General features: G+C 48.5%; 1 protein-coding gene and 1 pseudogene across 1 annotated transcript; one reads left to right on the forward strand and one right to left on the reverse strand.

Moving 5' to 3' along the window:
- Positions 1 to 2,315: 2,315 nt before the first annotated feature.
- LOC115308883 lies at positions 2,316 to 3,389 on the reverse strand. Its single transcript, XM_029967020.2, has one exon. The coding sequence runs from the start codon at positions 3,387 to 3,389 to the stop codon at positions 2,316 to 2,318; it is 1,074 nt and encodes a 357-aa protein (XP_029822880.2).
- A 113-nt stretch (positions 3,390 to 3,502) lies between these two features.
- Positions 3,503 to 4,225, forward strand: LOC120836725 (annotated as a pseudogene).
- Positions 4,226 to 27,389: the final 23,164 nt, after the last annotated feature.

Raw genomic sequence — 27,389 nt, forward strand, 5'->3', positions numbered from 1 at the left:
GTCAGGAGCTCCGGTCGCGTTTCTGGCGACGCTGGAGTCGATGTCATCTACCGACGCTGTTTCTTGAAATGTGGAAAAAGTGGCGGAGCCCTTGCGTACAACCGTGTGAACCGGAGACATCTATGGACCGTGCTTTTACAGCGGTACAACAGCATGTAAACTAACGCTTTTAAGGCACTTTAGGCGGCCCTCAAAAGTCGGCTTTTTAACGTATTGATCTCCACAAGCACGCGGTATAAAATTACAGTGAAAAAACAAATCAAGGAAATAACTTATCTCGTCCAAAAGAAAGAGAAAACAGAAACCTGTTCTGGAAAATCTACGCCGCCACTTCGCAGACGATGAACGCGTACTGAGAAGTGCTGCCGACAGACGGCGTACGACGTGTCGAGGGAGCACCGGCCGATTCGGGTGCTTTTGTGGCAAGGAGATTAGAAGGGTGGGAGGGGGCATGACATAAGCCTCGTTGCCTCCACAAGCCATGCTCCCTTGTCGCCTTGCCTCTTTCTCATGTTCCTCCTTACCCTCCTCACTGATCGGGCCAACGTGACCACAGCACGTGACCGTCGCGTGGTTGATGGTTGCGGGTAGCAGGGAGCGTAGTGCTGGTGGGTTTCATTTTTCAGTGGCTACGTTTACATGGATGCGAGTGCAGCGCATCGGATCCAGTTAAAGAATCGAATCGGTCCATGTAAACAACTCGGATCGGATCGGATCGAATCCAATCCGATCCGCTGGGACGGGGTGGTTTGAGATGGTCAATCCGAATCGAGACTCTCCATGTATACGCTAGCGGATCGAATCGAGTGCTCGAGCGAGGGATTACGGGAGCTTTGCTTCGCCTCCCGCTAGGCAAACCGGAAACCTCGAAAACAATCTGAAGGTCACAAGGTTTGCGTTGTGATCCTTCGACACGAGGTGCCGCTGCTGGTCGATCCGAATCCATGTAAACTTAGTGGTTGAAGTGGATCTGATACGCTAACTGGATCCGATGCGCTGCTGTCGCATCCATGTAAACGTAGCCACAGCTAGAAACTGTGGCCCGCGCCCAACCGACCGATTTCACGCCTGCTGCGCTTTGTTATGTACCCTAAACTATAAAGTAAATGCATTCTGTTTTCTACAGACCGTTACCATCCTGAAAACGATAGTCGTGAACGTGGAACGTCAGCACTGTAACGACTGCCTGTTAGCATGTTTTCGGTAATGTACCGTGCATCTGCGTGCATCAGCGGTGAGTATTCTTTTTATCTCCTGGCCACTAATTACTACAGTAGCCAAAGCAAGTATAAATTATATACACACATGATTGCGTAACTATGTCGACCCGACAAGTTGGACCAATATTTAGGCATTTTTACGGCGATGATTTCCGCGCCCGCCTGCAAGCAAACGGTAGCTGCGCTCTCATCGCTTTCATGTTATATCATACAATACGTTTGGCTTTTTCTTTTCGTTGCGACCGCTATGCAGGCCGTCCACTGGGATGTTTTACTGCTGTCGTGAAAAATTGAACCAGCTACACTTGACTTGAGGTTGGGAGATGTTTTACTGATAATTATAAGTGCACGGTGCACACCACACTCCACTTCGATGGGGTCCAACCGCCGCCGCGACCAACGGCCGAAATCCATCGTTTCTGAAGTTCGGCGACCATCGGAAATTTAAGAGAATTGTTTATCGATTCCTGTTATCGTAAAACTATGTGTGTGTATTACGCCAAGGGCTTACTGGTGAAAGGTAACCCCCGCTGAAGAAAAGCCAGTCCGACTGCGGCTGCCGACCAAGCTGCAAGGGCGCATCCCGTAGCCGGTGGAAATTAGCGTCCCGGTGACGCCAGGCTTTCGTTTTCTCCGTTGCGATTGAGGCGATTGCCCTGATCGTCCCATGTACCAGCTCAGCTCAGCGGTGTGTCGTGCGCTCGTGATCCAGTAGTAGTAGTATGCGTTTTGGGGAGGGGGGTTGGGAAGCCGACTGTTGTTGGGGCGTACTTAGACGCCCATGTCACAGTCGGAGGGGAAGGGTTCTTGGGAATAAAGAGGGGAAAAGGGGGAGTAGAAAGGGGGGAGGTTGGGATTTTTCTAGTCTTTCTCTAACCGTCGAAGTCTAATTTGCAGGCGGGGGTTCTGTTATGGTCATAGCCATCGGCAAGGCTAGTTTGTATAGGGTCCAGTCGCCTTGATGGTGATTGGGGAAGTCCGATGTAGGCGAAAGAGGGTAGTTTCCTAATTTAGTTCGGCCACAGTAAGTAGTATTGATGAGTCAGTCTGTCGGAAAGGCTGTTGTCACCACTTCTCTCTTTGTTGCCTTTTTCTTCAGAGGAGGGAGATTAATCCTGTCTCGTCCAGGTAGTTCTCCAGTGCCTTCAGCGCCTTCTTTTTGGTGCAGTTTGTGCCTCGAGGTCTGGTGATCTCCTCCAGAGAGCTGTAGGGTAGGTTGAGTTTTCTGTACTCTTCCTGGAGTGCCCTTCTCTCAGTGTCGTAGAGGGTGCATTGTAGGATGAGGTGGACGTCATCTGCGCGAGTCCCACAGGTGTTGCAGTCTGGACTCCTAGAGGGTCTCATCCTGTTGATCCATGCGGGGGTGAGGGCGCTGCCCGTCCGAAGTCGGTGGAAGACAGCCGCCGTTGCCCGGTTCATGCGTGCTGGGAGCCGGGCCGGGTGGTCTCCTTGTGCCATCCTTGCGTCTGGATGCTGACTTGCGATCTCCCTCGCCACAAGGAGCTTGGCGTCCGCGGACGGGGGCACCTTGGATGTGGGAGTAGAGGGCTCATCATGGGCGAAGTTTGCCATCTGGTCGGCGATCTCGTTTCCCTTGATGCCACAGTGGCTTGGCAGCCACTGAAACCTGAACTGGTGTCCGAGTTGCTCCAATGCCATCGCTTCTGCTGCGATTCTTCGCGCCAGTGGTGGTGCCCTCTCCAAGTTATCTAGCATGGAGAGCGCGGCTTGTGAGTCGCACAAGATTACCCACTTGCCGCCCCTGGAGCTGCCTTTCTGAACGGCCTCGAGGGCGAGCAGGATCGCTGCTAGTTCTGTGGTGGTGCTGGTTGCATGGTGTGTAAGGCGCACGCTTAGCCCAACGCCAGCCGCCTCGAAGGCCGCCGCGGCTGTTGACGACCCGTCTGTGGGACGTACTGAGCCGTCGGTGAACACTTGAGCCCAGCCGTGGTACTGGTCCTCGATGTGGGACAGCGCAAGGGTTCGGAGGGTCACTGTTGTTGCCGTCCTTCTTGATCTCAACCCGGGGATGTGTAGATCGACGTCCATGGGTTGTGGACGTTCTTGCAGTGGTGGGAGGTCGGCCAGGGCCGCAGCGGTTCCCGCGATGTCTCCAAGTTGACAGAGCGCGCGTCCAAGTCCTGACTCTGTTCTCTGCGCAATCTTCATGATTAGGCTTCCCGTCGACCGCCCATTCTCCATTCGGATGAGGTGTCCAAGAGCCCGCTTCTGTAGTGTGGCACAAATCGTGGCTACGCCGGCCTCGACGAGTGTCTTGTGTGATGAGGCGCTTCGGGGCGTGCCAAGGCAAATTCTCAGTGCCACCCTCTGCGCCCTCTCTAGGTTTTCTTGTTGTGTGCTGTTTAGCGTCACCAACGGCAGCGCGTAGGTCGGGCAGGACACGATCAGGCCCTTGTACATTGCCAGCATCATGGCCTGCGAGGTGCCCCACGTTGTGCCTCCAAGTGCCCGCAGGGTGTTTGTTCTAGTGCGCATCTTCTGGAGCACTGCATCTACAGCGGGCCTCCAGGACACGCGCGCGTCGAGCATCAAACCCAGATAAGTTGCTGTCTTTTCTGATTTTATCGGTGCTCCCTCGATGTGTAGTACTGGACGAAATGTTCGCAGTATTGGAGCCTGGAACAGAGCCGTGGTCTTCTCAGCCGAGATGCCGAGGCCCAGTTCGTGTAGTCTGTGCACCGTGTTGGTCAGTGCCCGTTGCAACTCTTTCACCATTTCCTGTCTGCGATTTGGTGGGCTGGTGGCCCAAAGTGCCACGTCGTCTGCGTATACCGCCATGTTCACGAGGAACTGTGGTCGAGCTCCAACTCCGGCAGCCGAAGGGAGAGATGCGATCGCGATGGAGAAAAGCAACGGGCTCAGCACGCTTCCCTGAGGCACACCGGCTGTTATCCCGCGTGGTGTGCTGTAGGTGCTGCCGACACGTACACGCAGTGTTCTTCCTGTCAGAAATGCACGTATGTATGACAGGGGGCGCCCGGTGATTCCGAGGTTCTGGAGAGCCGTGAAGATGGTGTCATGGGGGAGCGCATCGAAGGCTTTCCTCACGTCTAGGAACACTGTGGCCGTCGACCAGCCCCTTTCTTTAGCTTCCTCCATGGTGGTGGTGAGGTCTGCAATGGAGTCCGCAGTGCTCCTGTGTCTCCTAAAGCCGGAGAAGCAGTCTGGAAGCGCGTCTACTGCCTCCAGGTGGTAGTTTAGACGTCGCAGTACCATTCGCTCCAGTAGCTTGCCCAAGCAGGAGGTTAGTGAGATGGGCCGGTAGGAGCTCAAATCATCGGCCGGGCTTCCAGACTTGAGCAGGGGCACGGTAGTGGCCTCTCTCCAGGCCCTTGGGATCTCAGCACTGCTCCAAACCTTGTTCATGTAGTCGAGGAGGCTGTCGTGGCACGACTCGTCCAGGTTCCTGATGGCCTGGTTCGTCACTCCGTCGGGGCCTGGGGACGAGCGCTTGCGCGGGCATGCGTCGATGGCGTGTCTTAGTTCGTGTAGCGTGAAGGGGGCATCCATAGCCTTCATGCTGGGCGCCGAAGGGTCTCTGCGGATTGACCAGTCTGGGGGGGCTGGACCCACCAGTGGGCGGGTTGGAACCTTTGTGAAGAGGTCTGCGAGTAGTTCTGTCACCTCCTGCACTGTCGCTCCTCTCGCTAGGGCCAGACCAAGTATTGGCTGTCTTGGGAGCGGACGTCCGGCAAGCGTTTTCACCATCCGCCAGGCTCTTTTTCCTCCGGCTGGCATGTGAAGTCTGGAGCAGCGGAGGTCCCACTGCCTTTTTGCCAGCTTTTTCCCGTGGCGGCGGAACTTTGCGTCAAGCCGCCTGTACTCCTGTATGTCCTCCGGCTTGTTGGTCCTCCAGGATCTCCGTTGTGCACGTCGTCGTTGAGCTCTCAGGCGGAGCCAGTGCATGTCCGGGTTTGGCCTCGTGATGGGTATCTGTACCATTCTTGTGGCTTTTTTAAGTGCTTCGGCGATGTTCTCGGGGGCAAGGGGTGCGCCAGAGTCTACCAATTTGTCTAGATGTCTTCTGTACTCCTTCCAGTCCACCAGGTGGCAGGTCTTGAGTGGGGCTTTGGGTGGCTTCCCTATGATGATGGGAAGGTGGTCACTGCCCCAGCTGTCCTTCTCTGGTCTGGCTGTCAGGCGTAGTCCTCTGGTAATAAATGTGAGGTCAAGGACGCTGCCTTCCACTCCTGGGCGGACGAATGTTTGTTCTCCACTTGTTATATTACGGAGTGCCAGGCCATCTAGAGTTGACTGTAATGCACGACCCCTTGCGTCCGTTTTCTTGTCGCCCCATGTCTCGTTGTGGGAGTTAAAGTCGCCAGCGATTACTGCCTCACCCTTGATCTGCGTGCAGATGTCCACAATTGTCTTTGGGTCCCAGTGACCCTGCGGCCGCACGTACGCGGACACGAAGGTAACCGGCCTTCCCTTGATCTCCACTGTGACCCCCACGTACTCTTCAGTGTCACTGCACAAGTCCTTAAGGTCCACTTCAGTCTGTCCGAGACTTGCTCGTACCAGCAACATGGCTCCTGGGAATTTTCCTGCTCGCGTTGCTTTGCTCATATAAGTCACGTACCCTGAGATGCGAATGTCTTTTGTGTTCGGTTCCTGGAGGGCCAGGGCATCATATGCATTGTCTTGCAGATGGTCGCGAAGTCCTGGCAGCCGCGATTGTATTCCGTTAGCGTTCCATTGTAGCAGAGAGCACCTGATGGGGTGTTTCGATGTTGGATTAATGTTGCTTCCCATTTTCAGTTGTTGGTGAGGCTGCTGCTAGCTGGCTCACGACCACTTGCAGTTGGGTGAATCGCTGGAGTATTTCTGCTCCCGGCTGGTACTGATACAGGAGATGAATTCCATCTTGAGAAGCTGCGTCTTCTATGGCCAGAGAAAACTGAGGTATTTGCAGTTTAGGAATTGAAGTGCAGGAGTGGTGGGTGTCAGAAAGCGAGAATCGGTGTGAAGTCCGAGGGAAAGATGAATATAAAATTCTGAAAGATGAAAACCAAAGATATGTAGACTGCAGTATAGTTCCGGCATTTTTCCCGGTCGTCGTTTAGCAGAGAAGGCACAACGTTGGCTGTGTTTGGTGCGTCGAATGAGGTAAGCCTGAAAGAGCTTCAGAGGATCATTAAAATAATGGACTCTAATGAAAGAATAGCCTTGATCACTTGATGAGGCGTTGACTCCGGTGCTATTGTTGACAATAATCTACGAAGAGTAGTGAACACGAGTGGGATTATGACCTGGAAGATTGAGGCGGTTTCTCCTTCCGTTTTTCGGTTAGGTGGCAACGTATGTAAATCGGAAGACTTGCTTGAAATTATGTCTTTGATGTTTTGTTTATCCCAGAAGGATGCTTTTTCAGTTCCTCCAGTGGCGACTCTCGAGGTGGATGCTACGGCATCGGAGTTATCGTTTCTGCTCTCTTGTCTTTCAAGGGGAGGGAACTCTTGAACAGTCCGTTGCGGAACACTCCTGATGGTGGCATCAGGTTGTGGTGTGTCATTTTCGGTAGTTTTCTTGCTTATTTGGTGTTTACTGTGTACAGCACCTCTGGCCTCACGAAAAGTGGTGTTGTGTTTCAGCTGGTATCTCGTGACCTCTGTCTCTCTTGCTTTCACTGGGCATTCGGCTGCGTTGGAAGCATGCCCTCCTTGACAATTCACGCATCGCGGGTTGGCTGTGCATTCACCTTCGTGGCACTGCCCGCATCGATAGCACAGCTGAGAGGCCGCTGTGCACGCAGCTGCAATGTGGCCAAACTTGTAGCATTTGTAACATTGCAGGGGTCGTGCTCGGTAGGGAAGTACCTCAGTTCTGACAAGACCCACTTTGATATGTTGGGGTGGCACCTTTCCTGTGAAGGCAACCCGTATGACGGGCGATTTCCTCCCGAGTCGCTTCACTTCTGTTATGCCGACAGAGGACTGTAGATGGGTCTTTACGTCGTCCTCTGTGCAATCAGGGTCAATATCTCGGAGGACGCCGAAAGAGTTCGAGCGGTCTCTGGGCAGGAAGGCTGTCACTGGCAGTGCACAGAGTTTCGTTAACTTGAGCAGTTCGGCTTTAAAGAGGGGTCTTTTTGTGTCAACTGCGATGATGTTGCGAGCCTTGTTAATTCGGATCTCACTCACCATGCCTGGTGCAGCGTTGTTCAGAAAGTCGGTGAGCTTGATTTTGCTCAGTGACTGAGCTTGGTGGTTTCCAGTGGGGATGAACAGTACGGTATGACCGACTTGCAGGTTGGCTTCATCGTTGAAAGGTAATGCTGAATTCAGGCACCTCTTGCGTCTTTTCTTTCCGTGAGCGACCTCGTATTCCCCGTCGTTCGATTGCATGTCTTCATCATCGCAAGCGGATACGATCGTCGAGGAGGAGCAGGTGGCGGCCTCATCGGTGACGTCCATAGTCGGAATTGTATAGCCGTCCTTGACGATCGTTGCTGAACTCGCCTGGTCTTTGTCCAAGACGGGGGGAAGGTTCGTTGACTCGGTGGTCATCTTCGTGGATGTCTTGGCCTCCAAGGAGGAGGCCGTTTGCGAGAAGAGGTCCGGTGCCTCTCTGCTTGTATGTGATCGCAGAATATAATGTGGAAAATATCAGTTTACCAGTTATTTACGAAAAGCCTCGGGAGATGGGGATAGAATAAACAGCTGCAGTCTCGTCGTCGTCGTCGTTTTCCGCTCGTGATCCACCTCAACCGCTTGCTTGCTTGCTTGCTTCATATCCTCGGACCTGATAAAACCTACCGGACGGAGCGCGCGCAACCCCTGCACGGAATCTTTCTAGAATCAACCATCCATCTCGAACGTGACATGTCACGCGCACCAGTTGTCAGAGGTCTTACGGTCACGTTGGCCAAACAGTCGTTTAAAAGTTTTTATGACTAGGCTTCACAAATATTGCAACCTACCCCCTCCTAGTATTTATAACCGTTTTGTTTTGCAGGATCGTCTGCTATCACAATTCGAATCGGCCGCTGCTCCCTTACCACTCATTCACACTGGAAGAGGATCCGCGTTAGCAAAGCGGTTGCCAACGCGGTTGTATAAATATCTAGTACAATTGCACGCGCACTCGATGACATCAAGTGTGCGTGCAATTGTACTGGATCTTTATACAACCGCGTTCGCAACCGCTTTGCGAACGCGGATCCGCTTCCAATGTGAATGAGCGGTTAGAGAGCCTGCTATAAGGAGTATTCACTGGCGGCCACAGCTGTGTGCGCGAATGCTGAGCGCGTGCTGATGGCGAGCTTCCACTGTTCTTTTGCACCGTGCATTCCGCACCATCAAGATTGCCGGTCTAGTGAATACTCCCTATAGGGAGTATTCACTAGAGGCCATATTTGTGGGTGCTGTTTAGAGTGCATGCTCAGAACGAGCTCACATCAATAGGCTGCTAAGACCGGCAATCTTGATGGTGCGGAATGCACGGTGCAAAAGAACAGTGGAAGCTCGCCATCAGCACGCGCTCAGCATTCGCACAAGCAGCTATGGCCGCCAGTGAATATTCTCTAGAGAGAGTTTCCAACTGCTCGGTCGGGATCACGTGTTTTATGGAAGGCGTTTGTAATACGAGCTGCGAGGAGGTGCCGAAAGCGTTGATCGTCTGCAAACGTCTTCGCCTTTCCACCTGCTTTCTTCCTCGCTACGCAAGTGCATGCGCACTTGCGACTCATCTACGCAGGAGGCGTCCGCCATTAAATCGCAAACGCTCACCATGATCTGGGATGGACCCTGCCTACAATCTAGGCTCTCTACTCCCTCGTAAAGCCCCTCGATGTGTTTGCGTTTGTCTTGCAAGTAGCGTCAAATGCGCGAGTGCACGAGGCCCATGTCTCGAGCGGCCCTTGGAAGCAAATGGCGGCGCAGCACTGAAATGAGCGGGCCTTGGAAGCGAATGGCGGCGGAGCACCCGCTCATGGCACGTGTCTCGCGCGCTTCCACAACAATGGTTGGCGGTACTTGTAAAAAAACGCTTTTATCAAGGGGCTTTACTCCCTCGACGAGGTGTACGCCATCTGTTGGCAGCACTTCTCACTACCCGTGCATCGTCTGCGAGTGCGGAGCTGCGGCTTAGATTGCCCAAAACAGGTTTCTGTTTTTTTGTTTTGTTGATCGAGGCAAGTTCATATCTTGAATTTTTTGCTGTACACTTCCACCACCTGCTTGCACATCTGTAGTTAATTGCGCCGCGATAGGTTGAGCAACCGATTTTTGCCTGCCGTCTAAAGTGCCATACACCCCTGTTACACGGGCATCCATAACTACAGTTAAGCTATTTGCAGTTACTCTAAACTGGAGTTTTGTGCAGTTACATGACTGAGCAAACTGGGGTTAGCACAAAGCCATGGTTAGCGCCAACTGAGCTCTACGATCTCAGTTTGGGCTCGCTAACTGAGCTAAAGATGGCGACGACCGCAGCATTGCCGGCTATCGAAGCACAACTTCAGAATGCCAGGTGACACACCTAGAAAAAACCGTGAAAAGAAATGTCGCGGAAAGAAACGCCTCTGAGACAGATATGCAGCAAAAGCAATAACGCCATGTCGCGGGACGGGGTGAAGCCCGCAATCCTCGGGCGCATGCCATTGATTCTGGTCGATGGCAATGCGGCTTCCCTCATGTCGCCCATGTTTGTATTTTGTTTATCGGTCTTCATAATGGTTTGTTACTCACCACAAATAATTTTATGGGTCTAATTACTCGTTTTAAACAGTTAAAATATATATTAAAAACGTATTCTTGCTCTGAACACGGGACATTGCAGTTGGTTTCGATTTGGTTTCAACCCTTCAACTGCAAGCAAAAAGACCGTATAACACCGTCTCAGTTCAGTTTGGTCAAACCACGGTTATCATAACTGGCGTTTGGCTAACCACTGTTAAAGCGGCCCGTGTAACTGGGGTATTAAAATTGTTAGTTTACATGCTGTATATGTAACCCACAGCTTAGGAAACGCAGAGCGTGGTCACGCTTCTTGCTTTGTGATTTGTTCTTGGGCGCTCCTACCGACTAATACCACAATCTTATTGGCTGCTTAGATGTTCGAGACTCAGCACGCCCTGCGTTTTTCAGTGACTCTGAGCGCGAGCTGGCGATGGAGCTTCCATAAAGCTTCCGCAACGTGCATTGCACACTGTCAAGATTGTACTTCTTCTGAGAACATAAGTGGGGGCTCGTTCTGTGCATGTGCTGTGAACACCACCTTCAAATATGGCATCCAGTCAATATTACCTAGAGTGTGTCCTCTTGTTCTTCTCCTTGTTGTCCGGGTAGGAGAGAATCGCCTCAAAGCCTATAGGAAACCCTGGACGTCTGCACAAATACAGCACTCGATGACAATACGAGGGTCGTTTTATGAGTTTGGCAACTTTTAAAAAGAAAGGGGGGGGGGGGGGGGGGGATCGGTGGCCCAGTGGGCTAGCGCACACCAGCTCTGAGCAAGTGGAGCGAAAGCTCGCGCTGCAGAACCCAGGGATCCTGGGTTCAATCTCCACCCCTGCCCGTTTCAATCTGGATGAGCATCGTACATCGTCGTGCGGTCGTGTATCACTACTGCGTGGTGCACGTTAAAGAACCCTGGCTAGCGGTTGTACCGCACTGGCTAAACTTTTCCATCTACAGCTGTGAGACAAGTCACCCGTTGCGGCAGACTAAGTTCTACGCTTTATAAACATACACACAACAATTCTTTTTAAAATTTCTATGAGACATGTGATGATATTACGGCTGGCAACTATGGCTCTTCAAACTAGCGCAGGCCTAATTTGAGTCACACGCGACAAGTGGTTCATGCTCGAGAAATGCTTGAAGCTGGCACTTCGTCAGCTACCACGAAAATTGAAAAAAAAAAAAAAGCGAGTTTCACGTGGTGGTCACACTTTTTTATTTAAAAAAGTGGACGGCTGCGCAGATCAAAGTCGAGTCGGACGAAGTTCACTAGAGTTTTGCACCAACGTTGAAGACAGTCTATTTTTAGGTCAATGAGTTTCAACGTGACCGAACATCCACTGTAGATGAAGCGCGCTCGGAACGCCCAGTTGAGGTCACCATGAAGGAAATCGTTGGAAAAATTAACGGCATCATTTTGGAAGACCATCGAATGAAAGTGCGTGAGATCGCTGAAACTGTAGGCATTCAACTGAACGTGTTCACAGTATCCTCCACGGAATATTGGACATGGAAAAAGAGTTTGCACGATGGATGCCGAAACTGCTCACTGTCGACCAAAAACGCGCCCGAAAGGACATTTCATTGCAGTGCGTGGCCATGTTGAATCGCATCCGAAGGACTTTTGGCGTCGATTCGTAACTGCCGATGAAACTTGGATCCACCGCTCGAAACCTGAGTCGAAGCAGCAGTCAAAGCAGCAGACAACGACTGGGGGGAGTGAACCGAAGAAGGCGAAGACCGGCCTGTCAGCTGGAAAGTGATTGCCACTGTTGTTGTTGTTGGTGTTTTTTTTTTTGTTGTTGTTTTTTTTTTGTTTGCGGGGGGGGGGGTGGTACTCAAGGAATCATCTTTGTTGACTACTTGGTGAAAGGTAAAACAATAGCAGGGGTATACTATTCAACAATATTAAATCGTTTAACAAACTAACTAAAAATATTACAGCCCAGATTGACGCACAAAAAAGTGCTTTTTCACCAGGACAATGCGCCCTCTCACAAATTGAACGTCGCAATGGCAAAGCTGCACAGATTCGGCTTCAAAGTGATTCCTCATCCCCCCTATTCTCCGGACTTGGCCCCATGCGACTTTTCCCTCGAATTTGTTTTTTTCTTCTTTTTTTCTCGAACGTGGACGCTATTACTGCCATCAATGCATGTCTTTGATGGCAGTAATAGCGTCCACGTTGATGACTTTGAGAAAGATTATTTTTCCGACGGAAGGAAAAAAGTCGAATATCGCTGGACCAAGTGCGAAGCCTTCAGTGGAGACTGTGTTTAGAAATAAAATAAATTAAAACAAAAAACAGTAGTGTTTATTTTGATTTTTTACCATACTTATCAAACGAACTTCGTAGTAGCTGGACCGTACATAAAATATCCCATGTTCCACAGTGGCTGTGTGGATGACGCAGAAAAAATATCTTTCACAATGCTTTGGGGATGCAAAGGAATGTAAGCTCAACATTAAGGGCTTGTTTATGAACTCACTAGATAAACAACGCCGTTTCTTATATTTACTCCTAAATCAAGAAAGAGGAATCACAAGATGGTGAACGTGTGTATCCCGTTACCAAGTGCGATCTTGTTGTTCACCATCTTGTTCACGGTGGTGAAAGGTCGTGAACATTATCCATGTCCTAGACGCATGGTAGGAAAATAGGGACGGACTGCAATAATACGATGTAAAAATAAAAGTGATAGAATGGTGGCCACGATTATTGAAGTATCAGGGTTTCCGGGGTAGATATTCAGCGGGGATCACCGTGTGAAAGAAAGCTATCAAACCCATAAAATCTGCCTAGTGCTTTTGAGAAGCCTAAGAAGAGGAGAACCTGGGAAGCTTTGTTTGTTGCTGAAGATTTCGATTGAAGAATTTTTAACGGGCTAAATAATCGATCGCCCAATATCGCCAGCTTGTCTTTCAGATGGGTACTTTTGATCTCGAAAGAAAAGCAATCGAGAAACACATGACTGATGATCTTCTCTGATATTAGATCCCTCGAAGTTTAGCGACGCTCTTCTGCCAATTGTGAGCGAGAATCCTGAGAAAGAAAAGTCTTGTTCCGAAACGTTAGTGTATTAAAGTGTCTGCTCTTACTCAAATTTATCTTAACGTCTAAGTGCATCATCAAAACTAAGGCGATGAAGCACCGACTTGGTGCGCCGCGTTACAGTCCATATGTAGGTCGGTACATCAAGACCAGATCCAAAAAACGCTGTCGAGGGTGGTCGATTATTACAAAGGTTCAGAGTTGTGTTGACCTCTATCAACTTTGAACCGCTATATTTGCATCTCCCATACTGTATGGTATAGCAGTATTGAAAAAAAAAAGACGTATCAACCGATTTTGCTGCAAACGCATCTGGGCTCTCGTTGGTGCTCGAGTCCACTAACAACAAGGAGGTCTAATCTGCAAATTTCCCAGGAAAAGCGCAGTCTAGTCACGCCTCTAAGTACCGTGCAAGCAGCAAGTTCATTCGTCGCCTCCATGCACACGGCCTTCATCACAGTGACGGATTGATTGATATAGGGCGAGACCAGATTAAAAAAAAAAATTAGTAATTATAATAGTAGGTCATGTGAACGAGCGATATTTTAATTTTTGTTTCTATTTATTGGTTTGAAGTTATAACTCTTGAAAATAATGATTTCGATGTTTTTCTTTCTTTACGAAAAAGAAGAAAGCGAGACAGTTGATTCCCAGTTCGGATAATAGGATTTGACCCAAGCTGTACCAGAGAGTACAGCGGTCAGCTAAGGATCAGAGTAGTCGAAATTTGAGCAAATACCTCAAACACGAGAAAAAGAGTGCAGACCCTAAATTGGCCCGTGAGATTTCGGGGGAAAGAGACGAGCAAATGGGCAGCCCAAACAAAGAGTAGTTCCGCATCGACGAGCGAGCGGCTTGGACGAACCAAGAGGTCTTCCGGGCACGGAGCAGGACAAGCCCTTCTTCATTAGAACAAGAAAACCTCGTTAGGCACCCATCGAAAGGAGGCACGGAGGGCACCCTGGAGACGCGGTCTTCTGAACCTCTGGGGCATACGCCAGGTTCCGGGCGACGTCGGCTCAATGCGCCGACGTTGCTCCTCAGAGGAGGAATCAATTTCCGAAGGGCGAACCCGCGAGTGCGCCGGGGCTAGCGGCTCCTGTACACACCGAGTGCGATTTCTCTCTCTCTCTCTCTCTCTCTCTCTCTCTCTCTCTCTCTGGGGCTTTGGCAAGGAAACAAACAAGGAACAAAAAGACAGGAGAATAAAGAACGGCTACGGCCGGGGTCACCACTAGACCGTGAGCCAATCGCCTTGCTTCGAGAAAGGTTTCATGCTGTGTTCGTGTTCAATCACAGCCCGGCCTAACAAGCTGCGAAGTAGTTGATACAAATTAAGTCTGAAAATATTTGTCACGTGCGCCTAAGGCGAAGTGGAGAGAGATGTGTTATCGGGAGTAAAACGTTAATCAAGGTACCCTGTCTGTTAAGAGAAGGCAATTAATATACTATGCTGAAAAAGTCTTGTGTTTCACCACGTGCACAGCAAAACCTCCAACAATATTTCGAGAAAAAAAAATGCGGTCAAGCTTTTCCTTTCTTTCTTTTCTTTTTTTCTTTTGCTAATATATTTAGTACCATCTCTGAACCAAAAAATCTGGTTTGTATACCGTACACTGTGCGCATACAGGGTCTTGGTGTGGGCAAACTAACAAGCCCGGAAAGTTGAAACAGCCCTTATGCCTTGACATCATTTGCTCTAGACTCTCCCTAAGGTGTAGGTGTAAGTTTGTCCATACCTCTATATATACGTATATTTCGACGTGGTGTAATTTAATGTCATTTATTTTCGGGGATTCCCTCTTTTCGTCGTTACTCCGTTACTCCTGACTTGTCACTACAAAAACTCAGGTCAAGATGTCCCCTTCCTCTCCACACATCCCAGTTAGTTAATGCAGTGTATTTCAAATATTTTCAATGACGCGTTGTCGTTGTTGTTTTTGAGACATTTGAAGCCTGTATTTGTTCCTTTCCACTTATGATGTAATTTTGGCTAGTTGCTTCCACCGCTTTCGCCGACCGCTAGTCACCGACACCTTAAGAATAGTAGGGTGGGGCTTATTATGTTCGCGCTTCCGGATTGGCTCTCCTGGGTTCTTATCGACCAATCCCGCTATCTCATTAGCTGCGGAGCGATACTCAGATGCAAGGACCCAGAAGAACCAAACACGACGCAAGGAGCGCGAGCGTAATAAGCCACACCCTACGATTCTGAAGCTGTCAGCTACTCCAGGGGAATCACTACCTCATCGTATTGCCTATGAAGACACTTGATCCTGGCGAGTCATTTTTTACCAACATTATGGTGTGCCGATTGACCTATACTTCGTTTCACTCTAAAGAGGTAGTGCAACAATTTTAATGTTAAGAGGATTTGCAGTTTGTATGTTTTGATATAATTTACTTAGGCACAAGTAACAAAAAACGCACCACGTACCTTGCCCACCCCCCCCCCCCCCCCAAAAAAAAAAAAAAAACAAGAAAAAAAAACTGCAATAATTTTTTGCATAATCGCAAAAGAAAAAAAAGACGAATCATTTGCCGATCTGCAGCCGCGTGTGGCAGTTACGGGAACCACAATGAAACGTCTCCTGGGGGCCACGCGGAAGTCAACAAAACCCGTCCCCCTCCGCCGCTACACCTCGCCGTCAGCCCCGTGGCGAACCGTCTTCTGTGTCGATCGCTCGCCGCGACCTCCGGCGATGCTAATCCTCGGGAAGCCGACAATCGCGGAGGAAGCGGCTGGGGTCTCTGAAGAGAGAATAGCCCAACGGGAAACCAGGTCCCCCAGAGTACGTCCCTCGATAGACGACGTGGGAGTTAACAGGCACTTTAATCTTCAATGTGTTTCTTTCTTTCTTTTTTTTTAATTAGCACGCGCAAGAAACCGCGGCTTTGGTTTTTCGTTCCATATGGGACACAAATTAATTCCAGCGGTTAATTCGGCCAAAGTTCGAAAATCGCTGCACCGCTACTTTCAGTCCGACCGAACGCCTCAGAAGTACCTCGTTATGTCGCTCGTCATCATTGTGCGTATTCTATCACCGGCTTAACCAATTCTCCACAGAGTGATCCTGCCTTCTTTTCTTTCTTATGTTTTTTGTTTTTTTTTTATCTGCGCGATGGGTTTAGCCGATGATAACAAACGCGCTAATACGACGAGAGCCATGACGACGCAGTTTGGCGTCGCTTGATCGACTCCCGAGGATCGTAGACCGCTGGCTGCGCTCGGACTTGATGGGAAACGGAGTATAGTGAATCGGACAGCTGTAACCGGGACCCACCAAAGCTGGCCGGCACAAGCCCGCCCTCATCGCCTAAAAAAAAAAAAAAAAAGAAAAAAACTACACGAAACAGGTTTTGATTTTGGAACCATTCGGTCTGCAGCAAGAGTCGTGCTCAGACGCTCAAAATACCGTGGCCACGAATTTTTTTCTTTCTTTTTTCTTTTTTAATAGATCAATGGGGAGATGGGGACGACGTAGATGACTCGCGTCAGATCAAACACGTACGAAGTATAAAACGTTTTTATTACACGCGGGGCACCCCCCCCCCCCCCCCTCTCCACTGTTTTTCGCTATCTCTCTTTGTGTGTCTGGTTGTCGGTATGGTAGCGCCGAACGGTTTTCGGTAGGTAGCGCAGAGCCACTTGTGGGGTGTCCCCTCAGCCAGCGCCACGTGGCGGCGTGCGGCCTCTCCGCGAAATGCATCTGCGTTTGGGCGTTTGCATCATGACTTGCTGTAATCCTGACCTGCCCACAGAATTAGTGTGCTAGCGCGCACCTTGTAGTCCATGGCCGCGGCTATCACGCTATGACTTCCATACTTGGGTAGTAATTCAATTACAGTGATTGAATTACTGTAATTTAATTACTTTTTGGTAATTTGTAATAGTGATTCATTACTTTCGGCTGAAAGGAATTGTAATTGCATTTTAGTTACTTTCTAGCGTCAGTAATTGCAAAATTTCAGGCACAACTACACTTACTTTTGCATGACCTTGTGGCGCCGATGGAACCTCTCGAAAGCCTCAGCACTCGCACAAGAGGCGTAGCGCTCGGGTGTACACTCGCACACATAGACATGCACCTACACGCAAACACAACAAAAATAACTTCGCGTTTTTGTTTTGTTTTTACACTGCGGGCAGAGAGACAAGCTTCATTGGAGCAGCTGCTCCAAAGGGGATAGATACACTGTGAGTAGAGAACAATAGCATAAACATGCCAAAATATTGAAAGAAAAAAATTTAGCTTCAGTTTTAGCCGAGGTTGGGAATTTTAATTGTCTATAAAGTTATTTATTTTCTTTTTTGCCAGTTTTTATTGTCCCTCTTCTAGTACTGTCGCATATTTTTATCTTCGTACTATTTTGAAGTTTATTTCCTGGGGGCTTTACTTTGGATATTATTTGCATGCGTTTTTTGGAGACTGACCTGGCACCTGTGAATATTGTCACCAATGATTCGGGAGCCCCGATTCGGTTCTTGTATATTTCTGAGGGGGTCCACTCAGTTCATCTCAAGATACTTCATCCCAGGATACTTCATCCCAGGACACTTCATCCCAGACACTTTATACCAAAGGTGTTTCATCTCAAGACGTTTCATCTCAAGATGTTTCATCCCACGAACATTACATGCCAGGATATTTCATACTTTGGAGTGGCTCTGCCACACTTCATCCCCGGATGCGTCATCCCAGGAATGCTCATCCCGGTCACTTCATACCAAAGTCATTTCATCCCAAGATGTTTCATCCCAAGACGTTTCATGCCAGTGGCATGAAATACCAAGGCATTTCATACCAGAATAATTTGGGGCACCCACGAGTTGCTGAGCTCGAGCTAGAAGAAATCTTAGACTATTCTTTGCGCACCATCGAAGTCGTCATGTTCATGTAAAATAGGTCGCATTTCGCCGGCTGCAGCAGTTAAATGAACATCATTTTGGGGTGTACATAGCAGTGTCCACAGACAACTCGGTACTAGACTTCAGCGAAAGTCGGCCCATTCCACTTGGAGCCTTTCTTCTCTTTTTGTATTCTTCCTTCTCATTTATTCACTTACTTCGATCTCTATTTGTAGTGCTGCTGTAATGGTCAGATTTACTTCTTATGAAAGCTACAAACCGGAACAAACCGCAATACTTGGGATTGATGTCACTTGAAAAACGGCCGAAAGGTATCGTTTCGAGACAACAGTCACCAGAAATATAAAAACTTAAAATGTTTATTTTCATTACCCGCGGCGAACAAAAGCTGTAATTGACGGGGAGTACGACGGCAGCTGCATTCCTTTCGTACGTTGCGCGCCAGAAATTCATGAAAAATTAATATCGCATACAGCTCGCATCTTAATTTGTGTGTAGTTCACTGACAAATGCTCGCGTTTCTGAGTAAGATAAAAGTAAATTCAGAAAGGCTCATAGAATGCCAAAGCATTTTTTTTTAGTTAGTCCTAAAGCTGGACACACCATTTACGATGCACATAGACGCTCGTGACAGTGCACTGTCACAACCGAAGACAGCTCATTCAGAATCATTCAACAACCGAGGGCACAGAGACCGTGAAGAAGACCTTCTCAGTGTCAAGTAGGAGCGAAGCTTCCGGAACGGCGAAACCCAATCCGGTGACGAGCGACACCGGCTTGTTAGAACTATCCTCGGAGCAGTCCACGTCCACGCACACACTCGCCCTGTCGAGACCACAAACGTTAACTATGCACTCCAACACGGGAACACGAGATGAGCACGCGACACAAGTCAAAATCGGCAGGTTTGGGTCGCAGAAATGAGCGTCTCGCAAACTCCGACTGGTCCAACGTTACTTGAACTCATTTTTGACAAAACCCCGAGACTGGGGGGAAGAAGGACAACACAACACGAAGTCTCAAAAAGAGAGACTGTTTTGTGTTGTCCTTCCAGGTGTGGGCACTGCGCGTGCGCAGAAACCAAATTCGCGTGGAGTAAAGCTTCTGCGCATGCGCAGTGCCGTCGACAGCGCCACCGCAGCTGCGTGACGTCAGGGCCGCGCGTTGGTCTATATGCACGTTTTGCTGAAAACAAAAAAAAACATGGCGCCATTATGCTGCTGTACGCTGCCGTTTTACTCCGTATACCGTGACGCCAGTCGATGCCGCGTAGAGTATAAAGCAGTGCGCTTTAAAAGGAACTTTCATCTGAAGCTTCTCTTTTGAGCCTGCGCACGGGCCTCTCGGCGCCTTATGTTCAAAGAATCCAACAACTGGGAGCGGTCTCGGGAGGTTGCCACCGCGCCGAAATCCAGAAACCGCTGCGGAGCTGTACGTGGCGGCTGTTTTTTTATGAGCAAGCTCCGGCCAAGCGAAACTAAGAAAAGAAGATAAAAAAACCAGTGCACGAAAAGGAGGTACACGCTGCACGGAGATACTCTGCTTCCCGAGCGCTGGCAGAGGACAAAAAGAAACGTTTCTGTTTAAAGGGACGCTGAAGACAATTTAAAAGCTCCTTTTCATGAAGTTGTATAAAATATAAATTTTGTTTCCTTCAAGTTTCTCAAGCTTCCTTCCCAGTCTGAGGGTTTAAACATCATGATTATGCAGTATGGTAATAAAATGTAATACGTACGTTCAGAGAAAATCTAAAGATAACCGAAATTTCAAATGATATCCATTAAATGTCCGTGCACCGCAGTCCACGCACCGAACAGTCCTACACCAAAATGTCCTCCATATGGAGAACGAGTGTTGCGTCAGAGTTTGTCGAAGACTCGGATTCAATCAGACGCTCGGTATTCAAGACTTTGCAACCGTCAGTATTGCTTGGCGGGGTTTTGAAAAAAGGGTTCGAGTTCAACCCGTTTCGAGATTTTCGAGCACTTAAAGCCTCACTAACACCTCCCAAAAAAAGTTTTTTTTTTTTTTTTTTGCCATGTCTTTTATTATGGTGTCGGAAGGCCATCCAATTACTATTATGCTAGAGCATCACGTATATTTTTAATAAAGTCAAAACAAAACAAAAAAAACGCTACTGCTCGAATTTCAAACCAAAACTAGACTGGGAAGGAAGAAGAAATGTAGAGGAGGAGAGAGTTGCCGGAAGTAACGTAACTACATCCAACAGCGTTTTCTTTTTTTTTTTCTTTTCTTTTTTACGAACAAAACGTGAGGGCGCAAGTGAGCTAGTGTAAGTTCAACGGCGATGCGCACGTCACTGTTGCACAAAAAATCAAAACGTTTGCTCGTTTTTCAAGCTCTTTTCAATTCGTATTCGTAAGACGAGCGATGTCTTTAGCCAGGATAAGGGACGGTGACTCGGCGACGTCTTCGTGCAAATCAGCTTTGGTGGTCGGGCGTGTCGTAGCCAGTCATATTCGTGTACAATCGACCTTTCGTAAACATCCCAACAAGCCGCGCACGAAGTTATGTAGCCTCCTCTTTCCCTCTGCATCATCTGAAGTTCTGGCATGTCGTAAACCCCAAAGAAAAAAATGCATTTCCTTTACTTCAAGAAGGTGACGTAAAGCTTTCTGCATCCGAGTCCGCTTTTAAACTTAACACATTTTTTGGCGAAGTGTTTACCGACGAGCTTCCTTTATCTGACCGCCATGTTACACCTACAATCGTCATTCCAGAAATGGACGATGTGCAAATCAATATTGATGGTGTTATCAGTGCCATTAACCGCTTGCCGACAAAATCCAGCCCGGGTCCTGATGGTGTATGCTCGAAGCTACTTAAACTAACAAAGGATGCATCAGGTGCCGTGCTTGCCAGCTTATTCCAGCAATCGCTTAATACTGGCCACATTGCGGACGAATGGAAATCAGCAAATGTCGTGCCGATTTATAAATCTGGTAATCGGAATTGCCCAACAAATTATAGACCCATTTCATTGACCTCTGTTCCTTGTAAACTTTTAGAACATATAATATATTCATCTGTCATGAAACACTTAGTCTCAAACAACCTGCTATTTCCCAATCAGCACGGCTTTCAACGTGGTCTTTCGTGTGAAACCCAACTGTTTGAACTGGTAACGGACTTGCATACCTGTATTCACTCATCCTCACAAATCGACGCTATTTTTATAGACTTTTCGAAGGCCTTTGATCGTGTACCACACAGTCGTCTGATAAAAAAACTACAATATCTCAAAATTAATGATAAGGTAATTACATGGATTCGTGAGTTTTTGCACGATAGAAAGCAATCAGTACTTGCAAATGACATCACCTCACCACCTATACATGTCAAATCTGGTGTCCCTCAAGGATCCGTTATTGGACCACTTTTGTTTTTAATTTATATAAATGACCTCCCCAACAACATTTCTTCAAAGATTCGCCTATTTGCAGACGACTGTGTGGTATACCGTCAAATATCTAGTCAAAGCGACTGCCTGGCCCTTCAAAGTGATTTGGATATCATACTTTCATGGTGTGACACGTGGCAAATGCAGATAAATATAGATAAAACAAAAATAATGACATTTACCAATCGTCGCTCATCTTTTCAATACGACTACAAAGTTATAGATTCAAAATTGGATAAAGTATCCACATATAAATATTTAGGAGTCCACTTAACTTCCAACCTCTCCTGGAACACTCATCTAGATTATATCCTTAGGAGGGCTAACCAGTCACTTGGTTTCTTAAGAAGGCATTTATATATGGCAACAGCAGAAACGAAACTACTTGCATACTCTACCCTCATTAGGCCAAAGTTGGAATATGCAGCTATAATTTGGGACCCGCATCAAAAATATTTAATTAATAATTTAGAATCATTACAAAACAGGGCCACCAGGTTTATACTAAAAACGTATTCATCTATAAGCGTCAGTCAACTTAAGAGTTCACTTGGTTTATTGACTCTCCACCAGCGAAGATACCTCGCAAGGTTATCCCATTTTCATAAACTCTATCATAGTTCCTCAGATTTCCGTCAAAACAACATTCTCCCACCGGCTCGCATTTCCCCTCGTCATGATCATTGTTACAAAGTTCATATTCCATTTGCAAGAACTAATCTGTTCAAATACTCCCCGTTCGTACAAGCGGCGACTGAATGGAATGAGTTGGCAAGCGAAATTGCGACGGTCACTGATCATGATACATTTATGTTGTTATTGCGTGAATCTTTAGGGTGAATGAATTATATATTGCCCTGTATGTTTGTTACTCGCTCGCTGGGTCTATTGCTTTTTTTCTAGCATGTCGACTGCCTCAAATGATGTGAGTGCGTGTGTGGCTTTCTTGTTATGTAATGTCTTCCCTTCATGGTTCTGTTTAGCGTGACACGATGTCTTCTATTTTTTCTTGTAAAATATTGTATGATTATGTAAAAGTTTATACGACACCCCCCTCTATGTAATGCTCCTTTGGAGCCTTTAGAGGTATGTAAATAAATAAATAAATAAATAAAATAAAATAAATCTACCACGTGACACTCAAGAACATAGCTTTTCTTGGCTCTCAAAAGATTTCCGGTGCCTCCTTTTCGCAGGCCTTCCGGGCCTGTTGATCTCAAAATTCCTGGGACGATGAAGTTCTACGGAAATCACAAAATTTGGGATTTAGCGAGGCTCTTATGTGGTGCTATTCACCATACAGGAGTGGATCGGTCATCTTGCATCAGTAATAAAAATCTCCGAGGAATCTGTCGATAACTGTTCCTTTAGCTAACCACCTGGAGATGGTCATAAAATATCTCATGAACTTTACAAGAAGCGCTGCTATAATGGAGATTGTTATGCCTGGCATTTGACCTGAAGTTCGCGGGGACGTAGATTGCCAAAGCCATGTCTTTCCAACGCTTAAAAAAAAAGGTGAAAAAAAAAAAAGATCTCCGTTCACCGTAAGTTGACAGGGTAGTATAAAGCTGCTTGCTGGTTGGACCAATAATAATAATAATAATAATGATAATAATAATGTTTATTTTTCCATCAAACAAATGATGGAGGGAGACCGAGGAAAAAAGCTGCATCATGCAGCTTGACGAGTCTACGGCCCCCTCTCACACAAACATCAGTGCCACATGAAAAAATAAACAAGACACCTTGGCATTCAAAACGTAATCGGGCGGCAATATTAACGTTTTTCGTAGTAACATGAAAATGGCCCGAATACATTTAGATATATACACAGAAAACACAAAGTATTATACATCGCAAAGCTCTGGAAAGGACTACTAAAAAAACACACTGGAAAAAAACTCTCGAATATCCTTTCTCGATGACTTAATGGAATCAATATTTTCGGAGCTAAGAAAATTAAATAGGCTTGGAAGCGTATAAGATAACATTTGCTCAGCATAGGTCGTTCTAATATTGGGTAACTTCTAGTTTTGCAAACTTCGAGTGGGGTAAGTTGGTACTTTTGGAGCAAGAGAAGCCAGGCAATCAGATTAACACGATTTTTTGTACTTCAGATTTATAACACACACACAAACGATATTTATATATACTATTAACATTAATCAATTTTAAACTTTTAAATGAGGGTTCACGCTTGTATCTGGACAATCCTATTGGTGCCGAAAGCGGAATCTGTCTATCTATGCTGGAACGCAAACTAAATGATGTAGAAAACTGCATCGGGCACTGATTGGCTATTTTCTCGGGTCAAGTGACATGACGTTGAAATGTAGTTTTTCCCTATGCAGTTCGAGGTATGCTCGTAAAATGATGCAGTTGGTGCTGACGTCAAAATGTCGTCACGATGCACTTTGACGATGCAGTTAACTGAGTGGTCGAGACGAAGCCGGAGACAACGCCGGAGATCGTTCTGCATCGTAAAAGATGGCGACCCTAACATATGCATCTCTACTGTTGGGTTCGCCAGCGGATCGAGTTTAGAGATCACCGGGTGCTTTCGAGACGAGCGATGCGAGGTTTGTGGGCGAATACAGGCTGACCAAAGGGGTGGCTCGCTGGCTGTGCGACCAGCTTCGCGGAAAGCTCCAGCGGCGTCGTGAAGGGCCCCGTCTGCTGACGGTCCAACAACAAGTCCTCGCAGCTCTACGCTTCTACGCCGCTGGCGACTTTCAGGGAACCGTCGGGAGCGACGAAAACATTGGCGTTCACCAGTGCTCTGTGAGTCACGTACTTGTTGATGTCACCAACGCTATCATCGATTGCCTCGGATCAAAGCGGCTGTGTTTCCAGCAAACTCAAGCAGAGAAGGCGCTCACAAAAAGGAAGTTCTTCGAGCGATGCAAGTTCAGCGGCGTGATCGATACATATTCTAAATACTCTTACACTATTCAACACGATTGTGTTTTCATTTCAGTGCAACCTATATAAGCGATTTGGCTGAGCGAAAAGCCAAGCAACGGTAAAAGGCTTAATTAAGTTGAGCTAGTTGGTTCATACTTCAGGTAGAGAGAGGGAGAGATATACTTTATTTTAAAGCGACTACTTCATGTAAGGCCAGCTGAACTAGAATAAACATATACATAAAGAAGAGGCCATACACACCGTCAGAGAAACAACTGATTTTCTTTTTCTTCCTCTTCTACTATACTTCGTTTCAGCTTCGGTCCAGACGCAGCCGATGCTACAAGCGCGAGCATGTGACCCAGAACAGCGCTTGCACTGCACGAGTGCGCGTGCTTGGCAGGGATGCTGAAAGCCCGCGGAGCTCGCGCTTGTAGCTTTGGCTGCGTCTGGACCGAAGCTGAAACTAAGTATACGAACCCCACTTGGAGGGAAATATCAAATACTTTGCTAGGGGGAATACATTCCACTCCTCTCAAATACAATAGCTTCGGCGCGGACAGGTTTTCTGGGCTTGGCGAGAGCCATCTATCGTCGTGGAGGTCTCGGCTACCGGGCGGTAAATATACTTCGTTTCACCTTATGTGCGAGCGAAGGCGAGAGCACGAAAGCTCCGCGCGTTCAGGCTTTGCTCGAGCGCGCGAGCTGGGCAGAAACGCAAAAAGCGCTGCTCTCGCGCTTTTAGCTTTGCCTTCGCTCGCAGATAAGGTGAACCGAAGTATAGCTCAGTGCTGCGCCAAATACTTTGCTGCGCTGTGCCGCCGTAATCTTCCCAAGGGTTGCACGTTGCGCGTGCCTCGTGCATCGACGCACCTCGCGGAGACGACACCGCCGCGGCCGCCGCGAACATCCACGTGCACATGCCCGTGGACTGACGCGGACCTCCACACCGTCAGGGCTGGATTCGGCGCTGTAGGCGTTCTGTCTAATGCAAATGAGCGGAGTGGAATGTATTCCCCCTAGTAAAGTATTTGGAAATATTCTCTTCTTTTTTGCTTCCTACTTCCCCAAAAATTTAACCCTCGAAGGAAACTTTTTCTTTCTCGTGCAGCACGAGAGAAGTGGCACTAGCGCAGTCAAACGAAGTCGAAAGTCAAATTTTCCGTTAGTTGTTTATACAGCAGGAGTTTAGTCTGCCTGAACATGGCGACATGGTTACCCACTGTAGATAAGCAATTTAACCAGTGCAGTACGACTGCTAGCCTGGGGTTTTGAACGTGGGGCACGCAGTGGTGATATACGGCCGAGAAGCACACGCCATATCCAGATCCCGTGCTCGTTCGTGGCACACACGAGTATTCCAGTGGCCCTTCCCTTCTGCTCGCGTTTTGATGGACGGGCCTTGGGCGTTCAGCTCGTCCCACAACTCGTCCCACTCAGGCTTGGTCAGAGAACTGTCAGTGGCGGCCCTCACTAAAACTTGGTTTTCTGTCAAAAAGTCGATCAGAAGGCTAATCTGGTGGACCGACACGCGAAAACTTCCTCTTCTTCGTGTTGTCGGCCATGACCGCCTGCCTGCGCAACGTAAAGGGCTGCAGCTAGTGCTAATAGTTTTTCTGCAACTTAAGTAAATAAAATATTTGATGCGAAACATTTCGACAAAAAATAGTTTAATTAAATTGCTGTGCGCTATACGTTTCGGATAGTCAAAGAGTATTGCTTTCTAGAACCCTTCACTGCCGAGTTTTGCGATTCTCCGAAATTCCCTGTAGGGAGAAAAAAAAAAACGATGTAGTTTCAACTCAATCGCCACAGTTCGTCGACGTCACCGGACACGTCACGGTGCAGTTCTCTTCCCATGTAGCTTGTTGGCGATGGAGATTAGGTTCCTCCCACCAGCGACGTCACGATGCAGTTTCTCCACCGCTTTTTCCATCATAGACAGACAGGTGATGGGAGGGAAGCGGTGCATTGGTCCGGCGAACGCGTATATCCACTGCACAGTCAGCTTAGGGGTGAACGGAGTAGAGTTGCATCCCTGCCCTCGCCCGCTCGCCCGCGGTTTCTCCACGGTATCCGTCGTTTGCTACAACCAGTTGAGTGCTTACCGTTCCCAGCATTCCTTTCGACGCCGCGGACGGCGCTGCGCGTTTTGCAACAAGTTTGTTCAGCATGCGTACCCACCCTTGCTCGCGCAAAAGGTCTTGAATGTTTCTTCGGTCATATGACGAAAGGACTGTAGAGAGCCGCTTTCCGGCCAATTTACTCTCTCCTAGAAGAAATGGGATTTTAGCTACCCTCGTAGGGGTGCGACCACCCCACTCTGCTCAGTGCGGCGGACTACCGTTAAGGCTGCGGCCACGATCCAGAGCTTTGGAATGTGTCTCGACTGCACGTACCCTCGTGCAACGGGAGCGCCCACAAAAACTGCAGAATACTCAAAACCCTGCAGCCTGCTCGCGGAAGGTCAAAGAACAGCGTAGGTCTGCTGGGAAAGATTTCACATGGCGCACGAAATGAAACTGACGCTGATGCGACTCCCGCGAAGCGGGGAGCTGCGTGCACGCTTCCCCGACCCGTTCGCTCGCTTTACGAACGCCGGGAATGCGCGGGCGCTTGGCACCGGGACAGCTATACTGCAAGGTGCACGCCTTTTCCGGCGCTTTTCCCGCGAGCCCGCCTCCCCTGCCCGTTCCCGGAATACGAAGTCGAGAGGGCTGTGGAATAAAAGAGGAGGCTTCCCGTTCCCCGCGTTGGGCACGTATACAGAGGTCTGTTTCCCGGGCTTGACGGAAAGTAAACTCGTAGACAGCGAGAGGCAGCGGCTCTCTGCTCAGGGCTCGCTGGCTGCTCCGCGGGCGAGCAAACGAACAAGACGATCCGCGGGGGAAGGAGAGCAGCAGTGCATGAGGGTGCTTCCAATTATACGGCGGAACGCACGATAAAAAGGGTCTGCCACGCGGGGCGCAGTGGCCGTGAGGGGAGCCAATGCCCGACGGATAGGCCGTACACGAACTGCGCGTCAGCCGACTCCACCGAAGAGGGAAACAAAACTGGCACGCAGGAAAGGCTCTCGGAGAGAACGGCCCCTCGAGTCTCGAAGGCCGGAGTTGGCCCGGGAAGGAAGTTGTCGGCAACCGGTCTGGAGCGCCGGACTCCCGGGAGAAGGGCGGCAGTTCGTCCTAAGGAGTTGCCCTTCTCTCGGGACAAAATA

The sequence above is a fragment of the Ixodes scapularis genome, unplaced genomic scaffold (genome assembly GCF_016920785.2).
Source record: "Ixodes scapularis isolate PalLabHiFi unplaced genomic scaffold, ASM1692078v2 PGA_scaffold9__187_contigs__length_104089568, whole genome shotgun sequence".
Classification (NCBI taxonomy): Eukaryota; Metazoa; Arthropoda; class Arachnida; order Ixodida; family Ixodidae; genus Ixodes; species Ixodes scapularis.